We start from the raw sequence: 23,737 nt of genomic DNA on the forward strand, positions 1-23,737 counted from the left end.
AATGCCTCTGCTGAAGCTATTAGGCAGCCTTAATGTTTTCTGCAGAGAGGATGCCATAATGACAGACTCAAGACCAATGTGTCACTCGTTGATTTTTGGCAGTAAATGAATATGGAATACAGATGTTAATATTTTCTGGGCCACTGCCCGGGCACTACCACCAACTCTCTCCTGACCCTAGTTGAGGAAGGAGCTTAAGTGATATTTGAAATGTTCTGAAAATCAGACATGTTCAAGAATATGTGTGAATTGTTGCACGGTTTACAATTGAATCTCCATGCACAGTCAGTAGGTGTTGGCCAGATAGCAGGACGAAAGGAGAGACAAGCACCGGAGAGTCAGGCAACAGGACACCGGAGTTCTTCAAAGAAACTGGGTGTTGTATTTACTCCAAAAAAATAAAAATAAATCAAGAATCTCTAATAACTAGGACCATAAAAGAGGTCAACAGAAAATACCTCAAACAAATATAATAGCAACTAAACCGGTAACTCAACAAACCAACCTCCCACAATAACAAATAATAACTAGAGAATGCAATTCCTGAAGAAATTGCTAGTGGGAATGCTTTATGCTGAAAAGCTGCTATGCTGAAATGTAATGTGTAAGAAGAAAGTCAATAATTTAGATTGAAATGATAGATGAACACTGGGGGCTTGAATGTGTGATGAGAGAAGAAAAGAAAGTAAAAAGGCTTGGAAAAGCAGCAGAATATTTGAACTGCAAACTTCTGAACTAACTTGATGGCGAATGATCTGTCGCCATGGCAACGGCATTTGATGACACCCCATAATACGCTTAGATGTGTTGATGGCTGCATCGTTACCAAACCTGTGAAGTTTTGGGGCGTTTGGAGCAGTTTCACTGAAGTTATGAGAAAACCGTGTTTCAAGGCGAGCATTGTGTTGCCATGGTAATGGCATTTGAAGAAATCTCAAAACTGTCCCGTAGATGTCTTCACGGCTGGACTGTTAGCACACATGTGAAGTTTGAGCACTTTTTGAACATTTTCATAGGAGTTATAGCGACATCATGTTTTATGGCGAGAGATGTCTTCACGGCTGGACTGTTAGCACACTGCTATCTGAAGTCTGCTGCTCTGAGCATGTCAGCTGGAGCGATGACATCATCGTGTTCCATGACACAGGTGTTTATAGTTGAACTAACGAGGTGTGCAGAGATCACAGGTTTCCATTGTTCTGAATGAGAGATAAACCTCTTACATGTGAACGTTTTGTGGAAGAACCGTAACAGATATCGGTGAAATTTCAAAGCGTGAAGCATGTCAAGGAAGTTGAGTATCTGAAGTGTAATTTTTGTGTAGTTTTGGGTTAATAATGTGGCCTCTTTGGCAGTTTAACTAAAGGTGTGCGGCTGCTGCCGTGAGGAAATATCTGCCTGAAATTACAATGGGGTTTAATGGAGGAATGTTGAATGTTTTTGTCACTTCATGCCCTCAAGAGGCACTTTGTTTAATTATTTGTCATTTTTTAAGCTACGAGATGTTTTCCTACGTTTGTCATGATGAATTATGTCTCAGGAATGTAGGGTTTGGGAATTATGGCAGTTTAAAAAAAATATATGAAGGCAAATTTCAAGATGTTCTACCCTCTAGCTGTGACATCACGCACTCTAGTTAATGTTAAAATCAGAAGAAAACCTCTTTAACAAGGTCTGAACAATGTTTAATATCTCTAAAAATTGTTGTTTTACATGAATAATGTCAGAAAGATGTGTAACATTTTAAAGTTGGAATGAGGCTTCTGAGTGAAAGTATGAATGAACAGTTAGCAGTTGAAGTCGCATGAAGATTTGTTGAAGTCTGAAGAATTTCTCCATTGACTTCAATGGTTAAAAATGTGATGTATTATGGGATGTATCTCTGGAATTATGAAAGTTATGAATGAGAAAAGTAATAGCCACCGATTCCCGACCGAGCTGAACATTTTGATGTTTGAACGGAGTTTCTGCGATGTTCAATGCGTGAGGAGAAGAGGGCCAAAATAAGTCGGCGGAATAATAATAATAAACTTTTCGTGCGTAGAATAACAGTTAATCCAGTTATAATATTTTATTCCCACTAAATAATCCAAACCGAAAACAAGGGGTAGTAATTCAGTTTATACAACAAGATACTGACAAAACCCTAATCCCCCCTTTGACATGGACGCATGTGGTTTGTCCCAATTTGTCTCAACTAAATAATTTCAGGTTACAAGCAAATAAAGAGTATACAATTCAAACCAAATGTGTGGTGTTAATTGTTGGCATGTTTCACTGCAACTGATATGAAGCAACACTACTGAAAGGGAGGTTCATTGTAATTGTTTTACCCTGTGTGGCTCTGGCCATCACAGTCCTGTATCTACTCTATGAAACTTCTCAAAGCTACCGAAAGAATAGATTGTCACTTTTTCTCAATGTCGTCACATCGTGGTTGAAGACGGGCACCAACCCTGGTCTACGCTATTATCCTCGCCTGCCTCCTGATGTGTGGATGCAGCTGAAATACAAATGAGCACAGCATGCCACACCAACAAGTCTAGTGCCGTGCCAGAGGGAAGAAAAAGATTGACATCGACATTCCAAGCAACCACAAACTTCTTTCTATTACGCTCTGCTCAACTCATTATTTTGCTCGCCCCTTTTATGAAATCCTCAAATGTCACAGAAATGTTTCCGCGATCCTGTTTGTTGTAAATCCAGGCCAAGTGCTGTTGACATTTTATGGATTCCTTTCAGTGTTATCTGCGATTTATAGTGACCTTTGCTTAGGGGGTAAAGCATTTGATCTTCCCTAACCTAAATACACAAGCTATATCAGCATTTGATATAATAGACAAATTCACCTTGGTTTAGTTTTGATGTCGTACACATACCACAGCTGATTCTACGGCTTTATTAATGCTTTTGTGGGGGTGTTAGTTAGCTATGCAGATTGCACTAAACACAAGACACACTTGACAATGAGAGAGCTTAATTGATTAATGTACCAACAGAAAGTGACAAGTGCCTTTCATGGCCCAGTGGGAGTGCAATGCTTTTAAGGTGCATATGTGACAAGAACATGGCAGAGGCCTGCAGGAAACAATTGATAATGCAGTGAGAAGGACTTACTCTGGGCTCTTAGCCCAGTTATGGCGCATTTCCACTGCAACGGGGTAGCCCCGTTTAAGCGTCCCTAAGCGTCCTCGCTCAGGCCTCGGGCTGCCTCGCTGGCCGGCCGAGGCCGTGGCGCATTTCCATTACAGTTTAGGACCTGGGGTAGCAACGCAGTGTAGGCGGGGCGATCAGCTTTTTGGTCGGAGCGACGCTGGGTAAAACTGCAGTGGCGTCATCTTCAATGCGACACAACTCACAAAACACACACAACAATGGAGGATGTGGAAGCGATCGTTTACTTGTTTCTTGGTGTGTGGCTTGTTATCACAGCAAGAAGGAAAGTGATCACAGCAAGCATTGTATTCATTGTATTGAACATAAATAAATCCTTTTTTTTTTCAATATACATGTGTTTGTAAAATGTTTTAAACAAATATTATCTGAATTGAATATTTGAAATTCAAGCACCAGTAAGTACTGCCCCATAATAACATTTGAGGAAATATCAGATCATGAAAAGAAAATCTTTCTAATCAATTAAGCAAATATCAAAGCTAACTATAAACATAAATACTAAAGTGTAAAACACAGCAAAACTATATTCATAAATGCAAGTGTAAAATAGTGTGGACAATTGTAAACATGGATGGAGACTAAAGTATCCACAACATATAATATATTAAATATAACCTCAATCTTTCTTCTAGACATGTTAAAAGCTTGCTTGAATGGGTTATAGGTTTATTTTGTTCTCTCGTCTTTCAAATATATAAGGAATGTGTTGTTTGAGTCTAGTAGAAGGAGGGTATTACAATTGAGCAATTTCTACATGTATTATGTATTTATTATGTATTCTTAATACCATTACAAAATAAACATGTAATAATGTTTTAGAGTAGGACCTCAAGCTAGCAAACTCAATTTATTGCTTTAAACCTCTTAAAAGTAAGGGGCTTTTTCCTAACTGATGGTGTTTGTTATTGCTTTATAAATTCATGTATGTTTATGATTTTTTTATGTTGGGTGCCATTCATTATCAACAAGAAATAAGATAAGTCAAAGAAGTACTTTATTGATGGCAGTATAAAAATACAAATGTTGTATCAAAAAGGCATGCCATTAAACAATCCAAATAAAAAATGTAAAACTGTATTGCAGCCAGCATAAATATACATGGAATTGTAAATATAAAATGAACATTTTAAAGAAAATAAATAAACAAGGAAGTACAAATGTTGCATTTAAAAATTAACTAGATACAAAATATATAATATGTACAATAACTATTAAGGTTTTTTGAAGTATCAGGGAGGAGACGGGCCACGTCGGCTGCCCAGTCATGGTGCCGTTCCTGCTGGGCCCGATCCTCTCCTCCTCGTTTCCTCTTGCCTGGGTGACAATAAGATAATAATTAGCAATAAGGAAAACACACAGGACAGGTACAGGTCACACAAGGATATAAGAATAACATGTATAAACAGAACAACAGTAAGGTGAACTAAAGAAAGTTCTGGCCCTAGATGTTTACAATGATTGTGAAAGTGAATTACATTATGTCCAGCCTGTTGATAATGAATATAAATATATGTATATGATAGGATGTCACACACAACTGTACTAGCTGCTTACTAGCTAAGACTTTACTTGTAACAGAGCATTTCCACACAGTGATATAGCTTATTGTAATTACTGACGATGGATGATCCACGGTTTAAAAAAAACAAAAACACAATTCCAGTCGTTTTGCCATTTCTATTTCTTACCTAGAACCACACGCTGCGGTGTCGTGATGGCACTCGGTGTTGGTGGTTGAGTCGGTGTCGATTCTTCGGCTGGGGTCCGTTCTGGATTCAATGACGATGTGGACGGAACACTGCCATCACCCGTTGTTCGGGAATGTTCCTCCTCACGAGTCCCAATGTAATCATCTAGAACAGCAAAATGACTTGTTAATTCCACAAACTACTGCAGCACAATACTAAATAGCAACAACAACTATAGAAAAGAAAAACTGAACGTAAACAATGGCACATATGGTGTTAGCAAACAATAGCTCTAGCTAAGGCTATCTGCCTAGGCTATCTGCCTTAGCTAGCTATGTAGCTCTTTGGGGCTCCATAAAAGCACGGGTTGTCGAACATTAATGTAAGGATAAAATAGACTTCTTTGTTAGAAGTGAGCGTACCTTGCAGGGACTCCAGTAAAGCCGTTCCGTTTTCCCTACATCGCAGGAAAATCCGCGCTCGGACATCTGTGCAGAGACATCCTGGAACACTTTCACATTTCGCATTGTTCCGTCGAGCTCCCGCTGGATTTTATCATCCCCAATGAGATGTAGGAACGTCGTCACCTCCTCCGTCGACCACGGTGTGCTTTTCTTCGACGTTGCCATTTTTGTAGCTCCTCCGTTTACAAAATGCTGCAAGCTTGCTTCTTGATATATATGTGACGCGAGGGATGATCTCGCGCGCGATCTTGTGACGATTCTCTCTGACCAATCAGCAGTCGAGTGTTGACGTCACAGCCCTGGCCTGGTCTGATAGAACCACGATTTTATGGGGCCGGAAAAAGAGAGAAAAAGTACCCGCTAGCCGGTACTAGGCTATATGGAAATGCCACCAAAAACTGGCCTGGCCGCTTGAGGACGGTCCAGGACGCTTAAACGGGGCTACCCGCTGCAGTGGAAATGCGCCATTAGAGGCTCTCTTACGCGGCTTTCACACCAGCGCTTTTCAGTTTCTAGCTCCGAGCGGGAGCTTTTCTGGTTCAGCTCCGGTTTCCCTTTTCAGCTCCCGCTCTGTGCACACCGCCCACTGGCGCCGCAGAGCTGCCCCAGCTGCGTCATGACGTCACCGTTTACATCGCTGATTTGCTCCTCAACGGCACCCATTACGGCGCTCACAACAACAACAGCGTCGGGTCGATGCTCGTGTTGCTTTTAATCACACGAAGCCAGAATAAATTGAATAACGACTTCTCCAACCTTATACTTTGCTCCAGAGTGCCGTGGTTCATTGTTTATTAATGTGTTTCTGCAGCATTTACCGACCGCTGCAGGGCTGCTCTTCCACGGGAGTTTATTCTCCCGTTAGCTCCCGGTTAGCTCGCACTGCAGCGGCCGCTCTAAAGTATTCACTGTCCGACTCACACAAGCAGCTGATGCATATCCCCAGTTCCCCTTAGCCTAAGTGAATGTGTGTCAGTCTGAATTGACACTGTTTGGTATCACAACGCTGTTATGAAAGTTTCTCTGGTATAAAACGGGTGATGTTGGCATAGCAACCGAGGCTAAACTGACTACTTGCATCCGATAGCTGCAATAATACACAACAACACGTCTGCCTCTCTCCACAATGATCGATAACAGCGAACGGATGGTCAAAGTAAGGTACAAATAAACAGAATCACACGAAGCCTGGTTAGTGTTGCCTGACTTTATAAAGTGTGTTTATAGGCACTACTGCTTGTTGGCAGGCATAACAGTGTTCAGGGGAGGTGGGTTTAGTTTCCTGCACGCCTCGACGTAAGAGAGACGTAAGCGACGTCGCCTCTTAGCTCCAAAGCTCTTGCCTCTGGACCGACAATTTTTTGGAGCTGGAAGTGAACCCGATTCCGGAGCTAAGAGCCGGCGCCGCTGCGGTGTGAACAGGAAAACCCGGCGCTTTTCAGGCTCTAGCTCCGAGCCGGAGCTGAAAAGGCGCTGGTGTGAAAGGGGCATTACAGGGTGAATGGCTAAGAGAACAGTCTTGGACCATAAGGAGTTACCATTCATACTAAGAGTTACCATTGATACTAAGTTGTGGAATTGCCGACATATTCTTTCAATATGGGGCGACTGTTGCTGCGAGGGATTGGAGTCGTCTTTCAATCAGAAGGTTGTGAGTTCGATCCCAGCCCTGTGAGTCAACATGTTGGTGTATCGTGGGCAAGATACTTAACCGCGAGTTGCTTCCAATGACACGGACAACGTTGTGTGAATGTGTTGTATGAATGGTGACTTACGTGAGTAAAATGGCAAATTGCCCTGTATGCATGACGTGTGAATGGGTAAATGTGACTAAAGAGTGGATAAAGTGCTACATAAGTACAGTCCATTTACCATTCATCCGACTTGATAAGCATAATGCAGCATAATATCCAATATGTATAGTTAGGCTTTTGTATAGCTTTTGTCACATGGCTAAAATAAGTTTTCAAAATCGGTTCCCTTGGTGACTGTACTCACAGAACAAAAGAGATGGTTGATTTGCTCTGCAGTCGTGTCTTTAGTTTTTGTCAGGGAGATACATTCACCCTGTAACACCCCGACCACAGGTGTTTCTACAATGTTTCTGTTGTCCCAACAACAGCAGCAGAGTGAGACAGGACCTTAGGTGTTATAAGTAGCTCTTGAAATATTAGGTGTGTCAGATTAGGTCGACAGCTGTTATTTCCAAGGGCAAGATTTATTTGATCAATGTGTAAGTAAGTAAAGTAAGTTTGTTCGAAGTTCATGTCAGTGGATACCAACAATGTAATGGTTTGGGACAGGATTGGAGCTAAAGCACTTGATTTGGACATCTCTATTTGTAAGCAACGCAATACTAGGGACCAAAACCACAATGTTTTGGACATTGCTTTCTGCAAACAAGAGAGGGAGAAGATACTAAACGGTTTGGTGAAGTATTTTACCAACGTCGAAGTCAATCATCAAAGACTAAAATAATAAAATCATCTGTCTCTGAAACTTCGTATACAGATTACGGTACCTTTGGTTCCATCATATTTCCTTCCATCATGTTTGTGACACTCCCACCATATCTCTCAGCTGATAGCCTGAGCTACATTTCATTAGTGTCATTCAGAGTGAAGATCATCTCCGTGTTGCTGTGCTTGGCTTCTCATTGCCTGCTATAGGAGGGTTGATTGTGGCGGGAAAAGGTAGGGGATGGGGAGATGTTTTGTTCCCATACATATGCTGTCCTCCTGCTGTTGGTTTGATTACCATTGCTGTAGTCTTTAGCAGATTATTGATTCTCTTTATTGACTATGGGAACGTGAACGCAACAGTTGGTTCTTGTCATTTCCCAGGCATTTGTTTTTGGCTCATGGTTTAAAAGCCTTCTGTGTTATTCATTTGGTAAACATTGTCTTTCTGTCTTGGTTTATCTTCGCTCTGTGTGTTTGATTCAGATGCTTGCAGACTGAGATCTTTGTAAGTCCATTACAATGTCATTGTATCTGGTTCTGTCTTCCAGATGATATCAGCTAAAGGTTCCCTCGAGTAGCAATGCAAGTACCAAGCACTTCTGTCTGTTCATTGCTTTTCTGCTCAAATAAAATGGTTCCAATGCTATCCGGGATAGAAAGGACAGCTGGCCTGTGACGACGCGTATGAATCACTCCCTTTCAAGTTCACCATCCCGAGAAGCCATTTTGTCAATTTGAAGTGGGCTCATGATTCATCTGGGCTAATCTCGTCATCCTGTTGAGACCCTTGCTCAGTGGAAATGGGAGCTATTAGTCCACAGAACTGCATTGGTGCATTAACTTCAATCAAGCCAGTAGGAGAAATGCTAACATAGAATATAAGAACATTATAGTATTCCAATGATTGTGGCATATTTATTTTCAGTTTTAAGTGATCTTATATGAAAACAGATTGTTAGTGAAAGGCCTTTGCGTAGGCGTGAGAAAAAGTTTATATGTGAAGAACTCAAATATGCTCCAAGCATTCTTCAGAACACAACCAGTTCTCTGATATAATATGGTTGAGCTGAAATATAGAATAATAGAGATAGTCAAGCAGTTTCACAGATTATCCACTTACAACTCTGTAAAAAGCAAGAGGCATTCACCATTGTTTTCTACGACAGCCAAGAGATAGAGATGAAATCAACATCAACATCATGTATGTTCTTGAGGCTATGCTATTTATGTTTGTCATTATTTACTTAGTTTTATTTGTTTGAAGGTTTTTTGTGTGTACTGTCAGCAATGGTTGTTTTTCTTGACATAGCAGCATACTTCTCTGATTAATTATGAAGTGAATGGACAATGTGATCAATAGATGTCAAAAATCCTATTAATCTCCCTCCTGTTTTTTGTGCTGCAGGGCTGCGGGGGGGAAGGACGGCGACGGCACAGTGGCTCTCACAAAGCCGGAGCAAAAGGGAGGCCGGAACCTCGACACAGGTCAGATATCTCATCCACCTTTTCTCTGATCTTTGTTTTCCTCACACCGTCCTGCTAAATCATAAGCAACTTAAGACCACAACTGGCTGGCCCTGGGTCAGTGGTTTAACGGTTTATGATTGCACCAATCTATCTGCCTGGTAACGGGTAAAAGTCTGCTCGAGGCCTCAAGAGTTAGCAGTGCTTATTTCATCTTACAAGATTAAAGTGTTCTCCAGAGCCATAAAACACAAAGATGTTCGCTATGCTAGAGCCTCATCGGTTTGGGTAAATAAAATTAGGGCTGCTCTCGACTAAATATTTCTCTAGACGACTAAAAGTCCTCAAAATGTGTCGACTAATACTTTTTTCCGCTAACTAACGTTTGATCGACTAGTTGGGGGAAGCCCTAACTAAAATGTTTTTAGATAATTCCATAATTGCACCTTCCACAAAATGAAAACCCATACTCAGATTTGTTGAAACATGTAGCAAGAAAATGAAAGAATTATACAGGAAAAATATATTATCTCACCCTGCATATTTGATCAGCACAGACTACACCAAGGTCCTTCTTTTTTTATTTTATGTAACACACCTGAGTCATTGTCTGGTTTTATGGATGAGTGTTAGGCGTCTGTTCTTGTGGTCGTGGTTATGTCCTGAGGGGATGCTTGTTACTGTGATATGGAGGCTTTTTACCACCCTCATACACAGCCCACAGACTACCCCGTCATCCACAACCTCCTGACTGGTCCAAATCCAGCTTCTGGTGCTCTCACACACACACACACACACACACACACACACACACACACACACACACACACACACACACACACACACACACACACACACACACACACACACACACACACACACACACACACACACACACACACACACACACACACACACACACACACACACACACACACACACACACACACACACACACACACACACACACACACACACACACACACACACACACACACACACACACACACACACACACACACACACACAGGAGGATAAGCACATTTAGGACTATGTGCCCTTTCAAAAAATGATGAGGCGGAAATGAGTTCCTCACCAGTGGTGCACCAGCATTTGAAAGTACTGACAGATTTAACTTAGCACAGCATATTCTAAAAAAGATTAACAACAGGACACATACAATAGAAGGTTAGATTGTAGAACTGCTCTGAAAAGGTTCTTTACAGATTGAGTGCAGGAGCAGCTTGGAAATGATATCATTTGAATAACTTGGCGTAGTTGCTTCCGCATGGGAATGTAGTGCAATCAGTGCTCTCTGGTGGACAATTAAAACTCATTCCAATTAACTGTACTGACCTCTAATGGCCTGTCTTTACTTAACTTATTCTTTTTCATCTCTCTACATATACACCAACACCAACACCAATATATGTTATGTAACAAGCTGTTATCATCTGATAGAAAATGGTCTGGGTAAATTATCATTGGGGTTCATTTACAGCTAACATACATGAAGCAAGTTGTATTCATAAAGATAATTTTCATCAATGAGACCATTATAGTTGCTCACAAAAAAAGGCAACTGATTTGGAAATATTCACAACCTAATATTAGGGGTGTAACGGTACACATACATGTACACGTGTGTACCGAAGTGTACCGAACGAATATAACGTTTTTTAAAAAAAATTGAGAATGTGAACAACTTTTTGGAAGTAATCTCAGGTGATGCGTCGCAGCATTCGGAGTCATTTGCTCACATTGGGTTCAGTCATTTCATTGGATGAGAGGCATACTATGAGAGCTGGTCACAGGGATGCGTTCAAATTTAGTCAGTAATTTGAGGAACTGTCGAAATGGCGAACGCAGATAAAGTTGAGCTCGAAAATCCTCCAGCTTCATTGAAGTCTCCGGTTTGGGAACATTTTGGTTTTGCAGTTACGAACAAGGATGACGGACAAAGACAGGTGGACCGAACCAAAGCTGTTTGTCGGCATTGTTCAACTAAAATTGGTTACGCGGCTGGCAATACATCAAACTTGCACACTCATTTGAAAAGGCATCACCGGAACGTGAATATAACCGGTACCAAAAGAAAAAAGACTGAAGTGCAAACCCAACTCCCGCTAGCATTTAGCCTCCACCACTCGCAAAAACTTCAGACCGAGCCAAAGCTATTACAAACGCCAAATATCCTTATGTTGCCATGTTAGCAAAGCGCTACCTGGCTATCTGGTACCTCTGTCCCAGCGAGAGGGTGTTCTCCACAGCAGGAGACATTGCTAGTGCCAGCAGATCTGCCCTTTCGGCAAGCAATGTGGACAAGTTCATCTTTCTTTAAACAAACATGAAAATACAATGACAAGCAAGTCCTGATGTCAAACTGGCTGCTTAGGTACTAGTACAGTTCAGATACAGATTATTTCAGTTCATCGAAATGCTGCACCTTAATGTTTATTTTATTATATTTTGTATTGACTTGAGTGAATATTCACAGTTTAATAATAATTAAAAACCCAAAACTAATAGTTTATGTTTTGTGAGTACTAGTACAGTAAAGTTCAAATACAGATTATTTCAGTTCATCGAAATGCTGCACCTTAATGTTTATTTTATTATATTTTGTATTTACTTGAGTGAATACATTATTCACAGTTTAAGGCGAGACACGGCAGGCAAAAACATAGTTTTTCAAGTACTGGTACATTTTGAGATTTTGTGCTACTTTGATTCTATAACATGTTTTCTTTCAGGCTTTTGGAAGGAAAACATACAAAATACACATTTAAGTTTTTATTTTACTATAGTTTGTCTATTTGCGTCTATAGATTTCTCCTAAATTCACCAAAAGTTAGCATTCTAACGTAACATAAAGTACCGCGACCGCTGTGTGCACCATGTGATCAGAGGTATCGCTGGAAAGCTCCGTCTCTCCTGCACAATCTCATCGGATCCAAATATGGTCATTTCCTTTGTATCAGCAACCAATCGTGAAAGCACTAAGGGGTCTTAAACCAATAAACGAAATCTCATTGGCTGGTGTCAATTTCTGACAACGTGATTCGTTCAGATGCGTCACGTGGTGTGCTAAAACACTTCCTGGTTAGCTTTCCGCTGGAAATTGAAATCTCAAAATGGCAAAAGAACGGGGAAAATCGTTCACAGAGAAGACGACAACAATTGTCACTTGCACGAAGCAAGGTTATACAAAAAACAAATGACCCCGAACATGAAATACCTTCACGGAGTGCGTCGATGCGCAAGCTGTCATCCAAACAACAGGAGGGTTTGGCAAGCGCCTCACTGCAATCTTTAAAGGTCGTTTTCTCAAAATGAGTTTTTTCTCCTACTCTGAGTTCGAAATTTCAACTTCAGTAGTACGTAGAGACACCAAACCTTCCAGTTATATTCCTATCAATATTATGAAGGCTTTTACAGAAGGGTTTGTTCATATATAATTCATAGCCTGAATTATACAACATTGTATACCTAAAAACATGGCGGAAATGGATATTTTAGGGCTGTTGACAGTATTTTCTGATTTATGGAGTGATAAAAAGAGATATCCAATATCCCTTCTGTAAAAGCCTTAGATACTAATATGACTACAAAATGAAACAATAATTTTGAATCTGGCTTTATCCGAAGTTCAGATTTCGATTCCTGAAATGTGTTACACTTAAAATCTGTGCATATTTAATGAGATAATGGATAATTTGCATATTTAAACATGCTATTTCAGAAAACGTGTAATACAAAAGACAATTGCCTTATTGTAAGTAATTAACTGGAGAAATTTCTAGCTGATACCTTTAAGTTAAAAAAAAGTACCCTATTCGCCTTAATAATAATTAAAAAAAAAAAAAAAATATTTTATGTTTTGTGATAATTTTTTCTGCTGTACCGAAAACGTAACGAACCGTGACCTAAAAACCGAGCTAGGTACCGAACCGAAATGTTTGTGAACCGTTACACCCCGACCTAATATACTAATATAAGAGAAAATAAATGCTACCAATCTACTTGCTTGCACTCCTGTAACTAATAGCTAGCGCTACTACATGCTAGAAAATGACTTGTTCTTATCAGATGTTGACCGCATTGTAGTTAAGGTAGTTATTACTAATAATAATAATACATTTGATTTACATAGGGCTTTTCCTGGTGCTCAAAGTGCTTTACAAGCAAGTAAAGAAGCAACAAAATTAACCTGTTAAGCCCCAAGGTCCCCCTCGGCGGATACTTTTTGTTTTGTTTTTCACGACACTGTGTCTCAGGGGATCTTAAAATTTAAGAACCTATTAATGTGTTATACCAGATTAACGGGAATAATCTCAGCTAACTGACGATACAAACCATTTTTACCAAAACAAAACAAAAGTCTCATAAGAAGCATCTAATTGACCCCTGAGCGAAAAATGCTATCGCACTTTGGCACAGAACTCAAGATAAAAGATACCCTTATTACTTATCGTAGCTGCACATACAAGATATCCGATTAAAGCTGAGGTTCACTTGTTTTGCATCAGTCTTGATACAGGGTAGTTATTATATGTTGTAGTTTGGATTCCTAAAGCTTTTAGTCTACCATCCCATCATTCAAGGGTGATTTTCACTACAAGTAATTTTTTTTTTGGATGGACACAATCATTTACATTTTTTACTGTGTCAATCTGAATTTACTTTAAAATAAAAACATCTATATGGATTCTGACACTTCTACATCCAACTCACAGGTGTAACCTTGCTTTAAGAAAAAAGATTATTAATGTAACCCTTTTAGAAGGGAAGATATGGTAATTTGTTCTGGGAATGTCATTTTCGAGCCTGAGACCTGAAAAACAGGCTCGGGGCTTAACAGGTTAAAATAATAATGCATCCAACAAAGGGGAATGCAAATATGACTTCTCCAAAAAATTGTGTTTTTTCTAATAGAAAGGCAATACCAATATCAGTGTTAAGGGTTAGAAAATACGATAAGTAACATTGGACATTTCTTTTAAACAGATTTGTTTTCAATGTTCTGGGCAACCAGAGCCTTTATTATAGAGACAGAATTGAAACTTAATTAGATATTTTGATTAAGATATCTTAATATGGTTATAGAAGAACTATGAGCAAGAGACGTACTCAGTGGAACACATCTCATTTGAAACAATTGATACATGTGTCAGATTACCCAGGGGAACAATCTATGTGATGGTGACAATTTTCCAATGATATGTCAGCTAGTATATTGGTAGATGAAGCGGCAATAGACTTATATTAACTGATGGATAATCCTGAGCAATTGACCGATTAGGCTTCACTAATCAGCTCAGCCAGGTGTAAGCCTATACTTACATTTACACTGCTTGAAACCCATCAGTTACAAAGGGGTCAGGTGTAGAAGAATTTGCAACATTAAGATTACAGAACAGGTTCCACTCCTTTCTTCTTCAAACTACTGTACAAATAACTCTCTGAAGTTTCTTCTACCTCATTGTTTAAATTCTTTCAAGCATTTGTAGAAGGTGTGCAGATGAGCAACTATGGTCTGGTAATGCTCTCTTCTGAGGGTTGGACAGCTTGTTACATCAGTGATATCCGTGATTGTTGATGTTGACATGAAATATGGCTGAATGCCTCGCTGTACAGATGTCCCTGCTTGGACTGATGGTTGCCTTGGCAAGACAGAAAGACATGGTGATGGGTTTGAAGGCAGTGAGAGGAAAGGAGTGACTGCAGGCACATATTGAGAGTTTTATCGAGGGCCTCTTTTTCAAGAAGAGTTGAAACACATGACAGATAGTAGGACCTGACTTTCATTTTGATTTCAATGACAAAACAGTTCCTTAAAATGTCATAGTTGATTATATATTATTGAGTTATAGTTTAATAGATACAAATCAAGGTCAATGTGAAATCCTTCAAATTTACAGTAGGACAAAAATGTATTCACAAACTGGTGTGGCTTCTAAGAGCACTATAGTTCACAAATAGTTCTGTCTGAAGCAAAGTTGAACACACAGGAAGGAAAGTGAAATGACTGAAGCTAAGGGTTTAGGCACCAAATGATGGCAACACGTCAGGCATTTTCAGTTCATACTCACCTTCTTGTTGATGATTCACTGACGGACTCAGGCCAGCTCTCCGGTAATTGAAGGTGATCACTGGAGGCGTCTGACTGCCTCTTGTACATCTTAATGCTCACGATAATGGGAAAGAGGAGACCTGCTGAGAAACGTAACTACACAGAATGATTCAGACCCATGCATTAATCTGCATAGCAGAGTGCCGCTGCTAATCGGCATGCTAACGAGTGAATATTGATGCCCAACCGACCGGTGACAGCATTAGACAAGGGTATGCCACCAGCTCAGGAGAGATCAGTGGAGTTAGAAAGCAATTAAAAAGCTAGGTATAGTATTAAATTACATTTGTGACATATCTAAGACTTTGCCTCTACATGACAGGAATGTCTTTGGCATTTCCTTAATAGCATCATGTTCAGCCATCCTCAAACTGGTAGCATTGTCAACACTTGATTTGATCTTTTTTTTCTGCAATCTGCTTTGAAGAGTGACTTAGATTAAAACTGTATGTCTTGAAACAGGTTATAGTCCATGCACTGGGTATTTAGAGCAATGTAGAAAAGCACTGAATGTCTCTGAATGTCCACAGTCAAAGGTGAGGCAAACATATTTACCTTTCAAATCTCTCCTTTATATCTCTATGTTTAGTTGTCTTGATACATGAATCTTACAAATGATAATAACAATTCTCAAGCTAGCTCGATCTAGAAACTCATACTTCACTTCCTGGATCATATTTCATCATCTATCCGGAATCTGAAACAATAGTAACCTTTTAATGCAGGCAATCTTTTGGTCTAAACCACAAACTATACATTTTATATTCCACATTATCTTCATCCACATAGCTGTGGTTGTCTGTGTGCTGTAAGTTTAGCCCATGTCCAAGCTTTAGGAGCCATGGTGCGCCTGAGTATATCTGGCCTGTAATTGTCATTGCTCAAGGAGGACTTGACAAATATGGCTACATGGAGGACATAACCCCGAGCCACTAGCCGGGGAATGATTTTAATTGCATGTCCAGAAAGAAGATCATCAAAAAGGTGTGATAGTCATTACATGGACATCTGTTAGGGTGGCATTCAACTTCTTTCATACTCTCACCTTTTTCATACTTTCACCTTCTTTCATACTTTCACCTTCTTTCCTACTTTCACTTTCTTTTATTTTTGTTCATACACAAGACAAGGTTCCTCAGTGTCAGCGGCTTCATCTGTCACCATTTGTTGTTGTAGCTCTCTGTCTTATGTCCTTCAATTATTTGTTGTGAGTTCAAAGACTCACCGTGGCCTCTGTTCTTCTGCCCTTCGTTTTTAAATCTGTGAGTCCTCTCAGAGCTCTCGGTATCTTCCAACAACCCCACATCTGTACCTGCTGTCTCACTAGTGACTAGATTATCTCTCACCTAGCGAGTGCACTGGAGACGGCAATGACATTCACCCTGGCAAGATTAGGGGGCGCAACGCCTGGTGCAGACGCTGTGTGGGCGGGGGTCCGTCTACAGTAGCCTTTATGCAAAGGAGCTTTAGCATGCACCTCACACAGTCACATTGATGATACACACAGAATCACTGATATGCCTATAGAACAGTTTCCCATAGAGAGGGGACAGAGTTCTAGTTATATGTAACCCTACAAGCAGAAGAAATGCATTTTGAATATTTATGTTTTTGGCCACAATTTTTCACAGTACACTTTACTGTCAAGCCAAATTGATGTTTGTGTCATACATAGGGATGGGTATCGTTTGAAATGTATCGATTCCGATTCCGGTTCTGCTTATCGATTCCGGTTCTTATCGATTCCCCGTTTCGATTCCAAAATTGTAAAAGAAAGAGGTCAAACGTTTAGATAACAAAAATATATTTATTCTTTTAAGCTTTAACTGACATTTTTACAAATAAGAGAGAGAGAGAGAGAGAGAGAGAGAGAGAGAGAGAGATGTTGTTTTTGTTTGTAGAAGTGGTGCATCAATTTCTAAATTAACCCAATTAAGTGAGTTTTAAATTGGCCTACTTAGTTTATAAGGAAATTATGAAGAGGAACAGATGTAGCGCTTCATTTCAGACAGTTTGAAACGCGAGGGCCGTGATTGGTACGTGATCTGCCCTCGCTCAAGGGAAAACCTCCAGCTTGACTTGAGACCTCCCCCGTGATAAATAAATGTAATTATTATGAAGCCAGCTGCAATGGATCATTGATCCACCAGGGGGTGCAGTGGGGTTCCACACTGGACCTCATGTGAAATAAAGTCAGATACAGTATGCTGGATGTACAGCGGAACTTTGTTAAGATCCATATGTCACGGATATCATACTCTGTGCTAAATAAGAGACATGTAATCATTTACAAAACATCACCATGTTGCTATTTAACAAAATAATGTTGTTTAGTCGAAAAAAAACGAACGGCAGGAAATGCAGCTCGGCTCTCGATTTTTAATCCTAATTTAATCATCATCTTCACCACGATCATTTATGTTTATGTTCGCCGAATTGACATGAAATCACTGACACATATGAACAGAGTTGGGTGTAACTGTAATAATATTACTTTTGTCGGTAACGGAGTAGTGTAACGCATAGGGGTGTGCAATTTAATCCTGCGATATATATCGATATTTAGTTTTCCGAGAAAGTATCGATATTTCAGCCGCGGGTATCGATACATTAAGTCTGATAACTGTGTTCGTTATTCTAGCGTCCAGGAGAGAAGCTTTAAAAAGGTGACTAATTGAGTCTCTGAGAAGGTTCAAATGTATACTTTAATTAATAAAAAGCGCGGTAATGTTACAAGCAGAAGATGGTTCAGTCAGAAAAACAGCTGTGTTCTGGCTCTTGTGAGCGAAGAGAGCGAGCTCCACCTTTCCAGCTGTTAAATATCCTCTGCTGACTCCTCCCTGTGGGCCGGTTGGCGCTGCTGGGGGCCGGCCCTCCACGTCTCCAATGTTCGTTGTTGCGCATTACAGAGGATTCAGACATTGTACATTACATATATAACTACACACACATTGTCTCCTCCTTATCTCTTTCATTACTTTTCATTTAATACATTTTAAACGCTGCAATCAATACTCCAAAAATACCTCACGGCTGGTATCATTTCCGGATGTTGTCTCATGCTACCCACGTCTGTAAACAAACGTATTCAAATAAACTGTACCTTCATTTAATATTCAGCAATAATAATATCTCGACGTCTATAGTTGTAGTGTTGAAATCAGTAGGTTTCGGTGCGCAACACTCCGTGTCATATCGCTACTAAATTCACCTCTATAGTAAATGGTATATTAGCCACATGCTAAATGCTAACCGGAAATTAAGGATTTTCAGAATAAAAGCTTAACAACTGGTTGTGCACAAGAACTTCTGGTTTTTCAGTATAAAACAGCATTTAAACTGACGGTATGTTTAAGGTACTTTATGCCATCAAAACATTGATTTTCATTTCTAACAAGTCCCATTCAAATCCCCCGTGTTCGGCCACCTGCTGCATCTTTTAATTCTCCATTGTCCATTGTGATACTGCACTTGATGTACTCACGTTTCAAAGGCTTGTCAGTGTGCGAAAAAGTACACGTCCCACCGTCCGGGACGTGTTATTTACAATATCGGACAAGTAGATCTTTCAATTGACTTGTCCGGCGGACAAGTGACGTTTTTCGGCCTGATTTATTGACAAATTATTGATACATTCAGTTTACAAAAGGCAGAACTCATTCGCAAACTGTACGTGTCCGCCATTGTTCGTTTAGAAGTGTTAGTTTCGGTTCTGCTTGTCGATTCCTAAGGAAATGCATCTCGCCGCTTTATGTACAGTTAGACGGGGCGGGGCGGAGCGGGGCGGGAAGTGTAGCACAGTGGCAGGGTTGGGAAGCAAAACTCGGTTCCGAGTTGGAACAAATAACAATTGTCCGGTACCGGGATTAATAAGAGTTGTGAGGACAGGAGGCGAGCCGAGCCCCGCGGACCGCAGCTCTCTCTCTCTATGCTCCGTATCAGCTGATCGCTGCACGGTGCAGCTCAGCGTCTCTCTCTCTTTCTACACACAGCGGATCCGCTGCCCGTTTAACAGCCTCGTCTTTGTCAAACTTTCTTATGTTCTTTCTCTAACACGTAATGAAGGTTATTAAGCGTTTTAACTCCTATGTTGTTAATATTGACCACCATTTCCTTTATGAAGTAAAGCAGCCTCCCTGTCTGTGTCCCCGCGGCCCGCGCTGTCCTCACATCCCCGGACCCCCAGACTCGGAGGAGCACAGGGATGTCAGTATTGTTTATGAAGCAGGGTATAGAAAGTAGCTACATTATTGAAATGAAAATACTATTTATTTACTTTTACAAACAGTGAGCAGCTGGGCAGCTGCATCATGTGTATTGCAGGACATGTGTAAGCGTGCAAGCGTCTTTGAGTTGTAGAAAAGTGCTAGGCCTATAGGCTGTATAGCCTATAGGCCTAGCACTTTTCTAATCTAATGTGTCATTATTATTATTATTATTATTATTATTATTAGGTTATGTCCTATGTGTTGGACATGTGTGGTTGGACTCTGTCTCACATGCAGGTTGCAGTGTAACATCAGAGGACACTGGGCCAATTGTACATTCTCAAACTGCACCACTTAGAAATAACTAAACAATGCAGAGATTATTTTTATATAATTGTATTCAATAACCGTAAGAAATTCAACAGTATGAAGTGATTTGTAAATAGGAATACAGATTTGACCTTAATGTTTTCATAAATATATTTTTCTCCCAGTTTGTCATGGGACTTATTTTTACCCTCTCAAAGAACCAGAATCGAGAACCAAAAATAACCAGAATCGAAAAGCAGAACCGGAATCGTTAAAATCCAAACGATACCCAACCCTATGTGTGATGCAGTAAAATCTTACCGCTCACTTACGTTAGCGGTGTCATAAAAACCGTGGGAAAATGTAAAATACGATGACGAAGAAGAAGATTCCAGTGATCACAATTTTTGTCCATTCTGGACAAGTGAAAAATGTATTCGGACAAGTACATTGCCAAACTCACTTGTCCATGGACAAGTACTCTCTAAAAACTTTTTCTCACACTGCTTGTAAGCTACAGTTTGCACTGTTTCAATAAATGAAACTAATTTTCTCACCACATCTTTTGATTCATTTTGTCCAGCATTTGCAACCTGTAGACTCTCTGTCTGTGAGTTTGGAAAATTGCACAGTATAAATCTATTCTAGTAGACCTCAACAATGGAATTATGATCAGTGGAAATGGCCATGACATGATGGGACCTTTAATAATATCTTCATATTAATAATGATAATAAATCATTATTAATATAATGCTCCGAAAGGGAGCAGGAGGAAGCAAACACACAAATATACAAAATATATACTGCATATAAAGCAAACGATTGTAAAGGTAAAAGTATGAGCATAACAAATAAAAAAGTGTAATGTAACATTTACATTATTATTATGATTATTTAATATATAAAGACTATATATTATTGAATTACAAGATTAGATATACTTTAGTTGATCTAAAATATTGTTCAAATGCTGTTCAAAACACAACAGAAAGTCCATGAAACTTGTCTTTCTGTATTTGTGAATGAAGCGCCATCTCCTGGTTAAAACCTGAAATTGAAAATCTGGCAACGCCCTCTTGGAAAATAGTGGGAGGGCTTAACATTCCTCGATACTGGTCTTAGGCAGGTCGTAGGCAGGAAGCTGTAAGCTGGAGTCTGAAATGAGGTGCTACATCTGTAGGTGCTGAGGCTGTTGGTGGTTCTAGTTTTAACATACATTTAAATTAAATATGTGTAATGGCAAATGCCATATATGATTTCCTCACCTGGAATTCTGCCTTTTTGAACAGACTTTGAGTCCTAGCTATATCGTCTGCAGTTCTAGGGTTAATATTAATCTAATATGATTGTCATCGGTCTAAATTAGATTTCAAATGATTAACTGTGTATGTAATGAAGATCATAGTGTGGGTCGAATCCATTTTCATAACCACTGTGATTTAAATGCGGAAACTGGGCTTATTCATCAGAATTTCGTATGACTTGACTTGACTTGCTTGACTCTCACCACAGTGACTTGGGACTTGATTGATACTTGTAGGTCAATACTTGAGACTTGCTCATGACTTGCACATGTAGGACTTACTCCCACCTCTGGTTTTTGGCAATGTGTCCTGTATGATATACTGTTTCTCCCCCATCCCCGTTTTGTAGATTCAGACCCCGTTTACACAGAAACGAAAACGAACAGAATTCAATATCAAAAAAGTCTTCTGTCCACACGCAATCGGCTCAATAAACGTGTCCGTCCACACGAGACCGCTCGACCCGCTGGAGACGCTGTAGTACATATGCCGGGCCTGTAAGTGGCGCTGTACTTCCGCCACAAAATACCCCAAAAGCAGCGAAGAAGACCTCCCGAGCATGGTTGCCATGGGTGCCTGGTTGCCCTGGTAGCCACATGCTAAATGCTAACCGGAAATTAAGGATTTTCAGAATAAAAGCTTAACAACTGGTTGTGCACAAGAACTTCTGGTTTTTCAGTATAAAACAGCATTTAAACTGACGGTATGTTTAAGGTACTTTATGCCATCAAAACATTGATTTTCATTTCTAACAAGTCCCATTCAAATCCCCCGTGTTCGGCCACCTGCTGCATCTTTTAATTCTCCATTGTCCATTGTGATACTGCACTTGATGTACTCACGTTTCAAAGGCTTGTCAGTGTGCGAAAAAGTACACGTCCCACCGTCCGGGACGTGTTATTTACAATATCGGACAAGTAGATCTTTCAATTGACTTGTCCGGCGGACAAGTGACGTTTTTCGGCCTGATTTATTGACAAATTATTGATACATTCAGTTTACAAAAGGCAGAACTCATTCGCAAACTGTACGTGTCCGCCATTGTTCGTTTAGAAGTGTTAGTTTCGGTTCTGCTTGTCGATTCCTAAGGAAATGCATCTCGCCGCTTTATGTACAGTTAGACGGGGCGGGGCGGAGCGGGGCGGGAAGTGTAGCACAGTGGCAGGGTTGGGAAGCAAAACTCGGTTCCGAGTTGGAACAAATAACAATTGTCCGGTACCGGGATTAATAAGAGTTGTGAGGACAGGAGGCGAGCCGAGCCCCGCGGACCGCAGCTCTCTCTCTCTATGCTCCGTATCAGCTGATCGCTGCACGGTGCAGCTCAGCGTCTCTCTCTCTTTCTACACACAGCGGATCCGCTGCCCGTTTAACAGCCTCGTCTTTGTCAAACTTTCTTATGTTCTTTCTCTAACACGTAATGAAGGTTATTAAGCGTTTTAACTCCTATGTTGTTAATATTGACCACCATTTCCTTTATGAAGTAAAGCAGCCTCCCTGTCTGTGTCCCCGCGGCCCGCGCTGTCCTCACATCCCCGGACCCCCAGACTCGGAGGAGCACAGGGATGTCAGTATTGTTTATGAAGCAGGGTATAGAAAGTAGCTACATTATTGAAATGAAAATACTATTTATTTACTTTTACAAACAGTGAGCAGCTGGGCAGCTGCATCATGTGTATTGCAGGACATGTGTAAGCGTGCAAGCGTCTTTGAGTTGTAGAAAAGTGCTAGGCCTATAGGCTATACATCTAATGTGTCATTATTATTATTATTATTATTATTATTAGGTTATGTCCTATGTGTTGGACATGTGTGGTTGGACTCTGTCTCACATGCAGGTTGCAGTGTAACATCAGAGGACACTGGGCCAATTGTACATTCTCAAACTGCACCACTTAGAAATAACTAAACAATGCAGAGATTATTTTTATATAATTGTATTCAATAACCGTAAGAAATTCAACAGTATGAAGTGATTTGTAAATAGGAATACAGATTTGACCTTAATGTTTTCATAAATATATTTTTCTCCCAGTTTGTCATGGGACTTATTTTTACCCTCTCAAAGAACCAGAATCGAGAACCAAAAATAACCAGAATCGAAAAGCAGAACCGGAATCGTTAAAATCCAAACGATACCCAACCCTATGTGTGATGCAGTAAAATCTTACCGCTCACTTACGTTAGCGGTGTCATAAAAACCGTGGGAAAATGTAAAATACGATGACGAAGAAGAAGATTCCAGTGATCACAATTTTTGTCCATTCTGGACAAGTGAAAAATGTATTCGGACAAGTACATTGCCAAACTCACTTGTCCATGGACAAGTACTCTCTAAAAACGTTTTCTCACACTGCTTGTAAGCTACAGTTTGCACTGTTTCAATAAATGAAACTAATTTTCTCACCACATCTTTTGATTCATTTTGTCCAGCATTTGCAACCTGTAGACTCTCTGTCTGTGAGTTTGGAAAATTGCACAGTATAAATCTATTCTAGTAGACCTCAACAATGGAATTATGATCAGTGG

General features: G+C 40.1%; 1 protein-coding gene and 1 long non-coding RNA gene across 2 annotated transcripts in view; one reads left to right on the top strand and one right to left on the bottom strand.

Annotated features, from left to right (window-relative positions):
* The window catches only part of adam19a (ADAM metallopeptidase domain 19a), a 301,656-nt gene that overhangs the window by 40,099 nt on the left and 237,820 nt on the right, over nucleotides 1-23,737 (top strand). Inside the window, exon 2 of the mRNA XM_034105687.1 lies at nucleotides 9,197-9,276. Coding sequence (XP_033961578.1) covers nucleotides 9,197-9,276 — 80 coding nt within the window. The remainder of the gene's footprint in view (nucleotides 1-9,196; nucleotides 9,277-23,737) is intronic.
* On the bottom strand, nucleotides 4,343-5,384 carry LOC139435758 (uncharacterized). The gene is made up of 3 exons (XR_011644967.1): nucleotides 5,288-5,384; nucleotides 4,866-5,030; nucleotides 4,343-4,491 (listed from the first exon to the last, which is right to left on the bottom strand). It is a non-coding gene; the product is annotated as an uncharacterized lncRNA (long non-coding RNA).

Source organism: Pseudochaenichthys georgianus, chromosome 18 (genome assembly GCF_902827115.2).
Source record: "Pseudochaenichthys georgianus chromosome 18, fPseGeo1.2, whole genome shotgun sequence".
NCBI lineage: Eukaryota > Metazoa > Chordata > Actinopteri > Perciformes > Channichthyidae > Pseudochaenichthys > Pseudochaenichthys georgianus.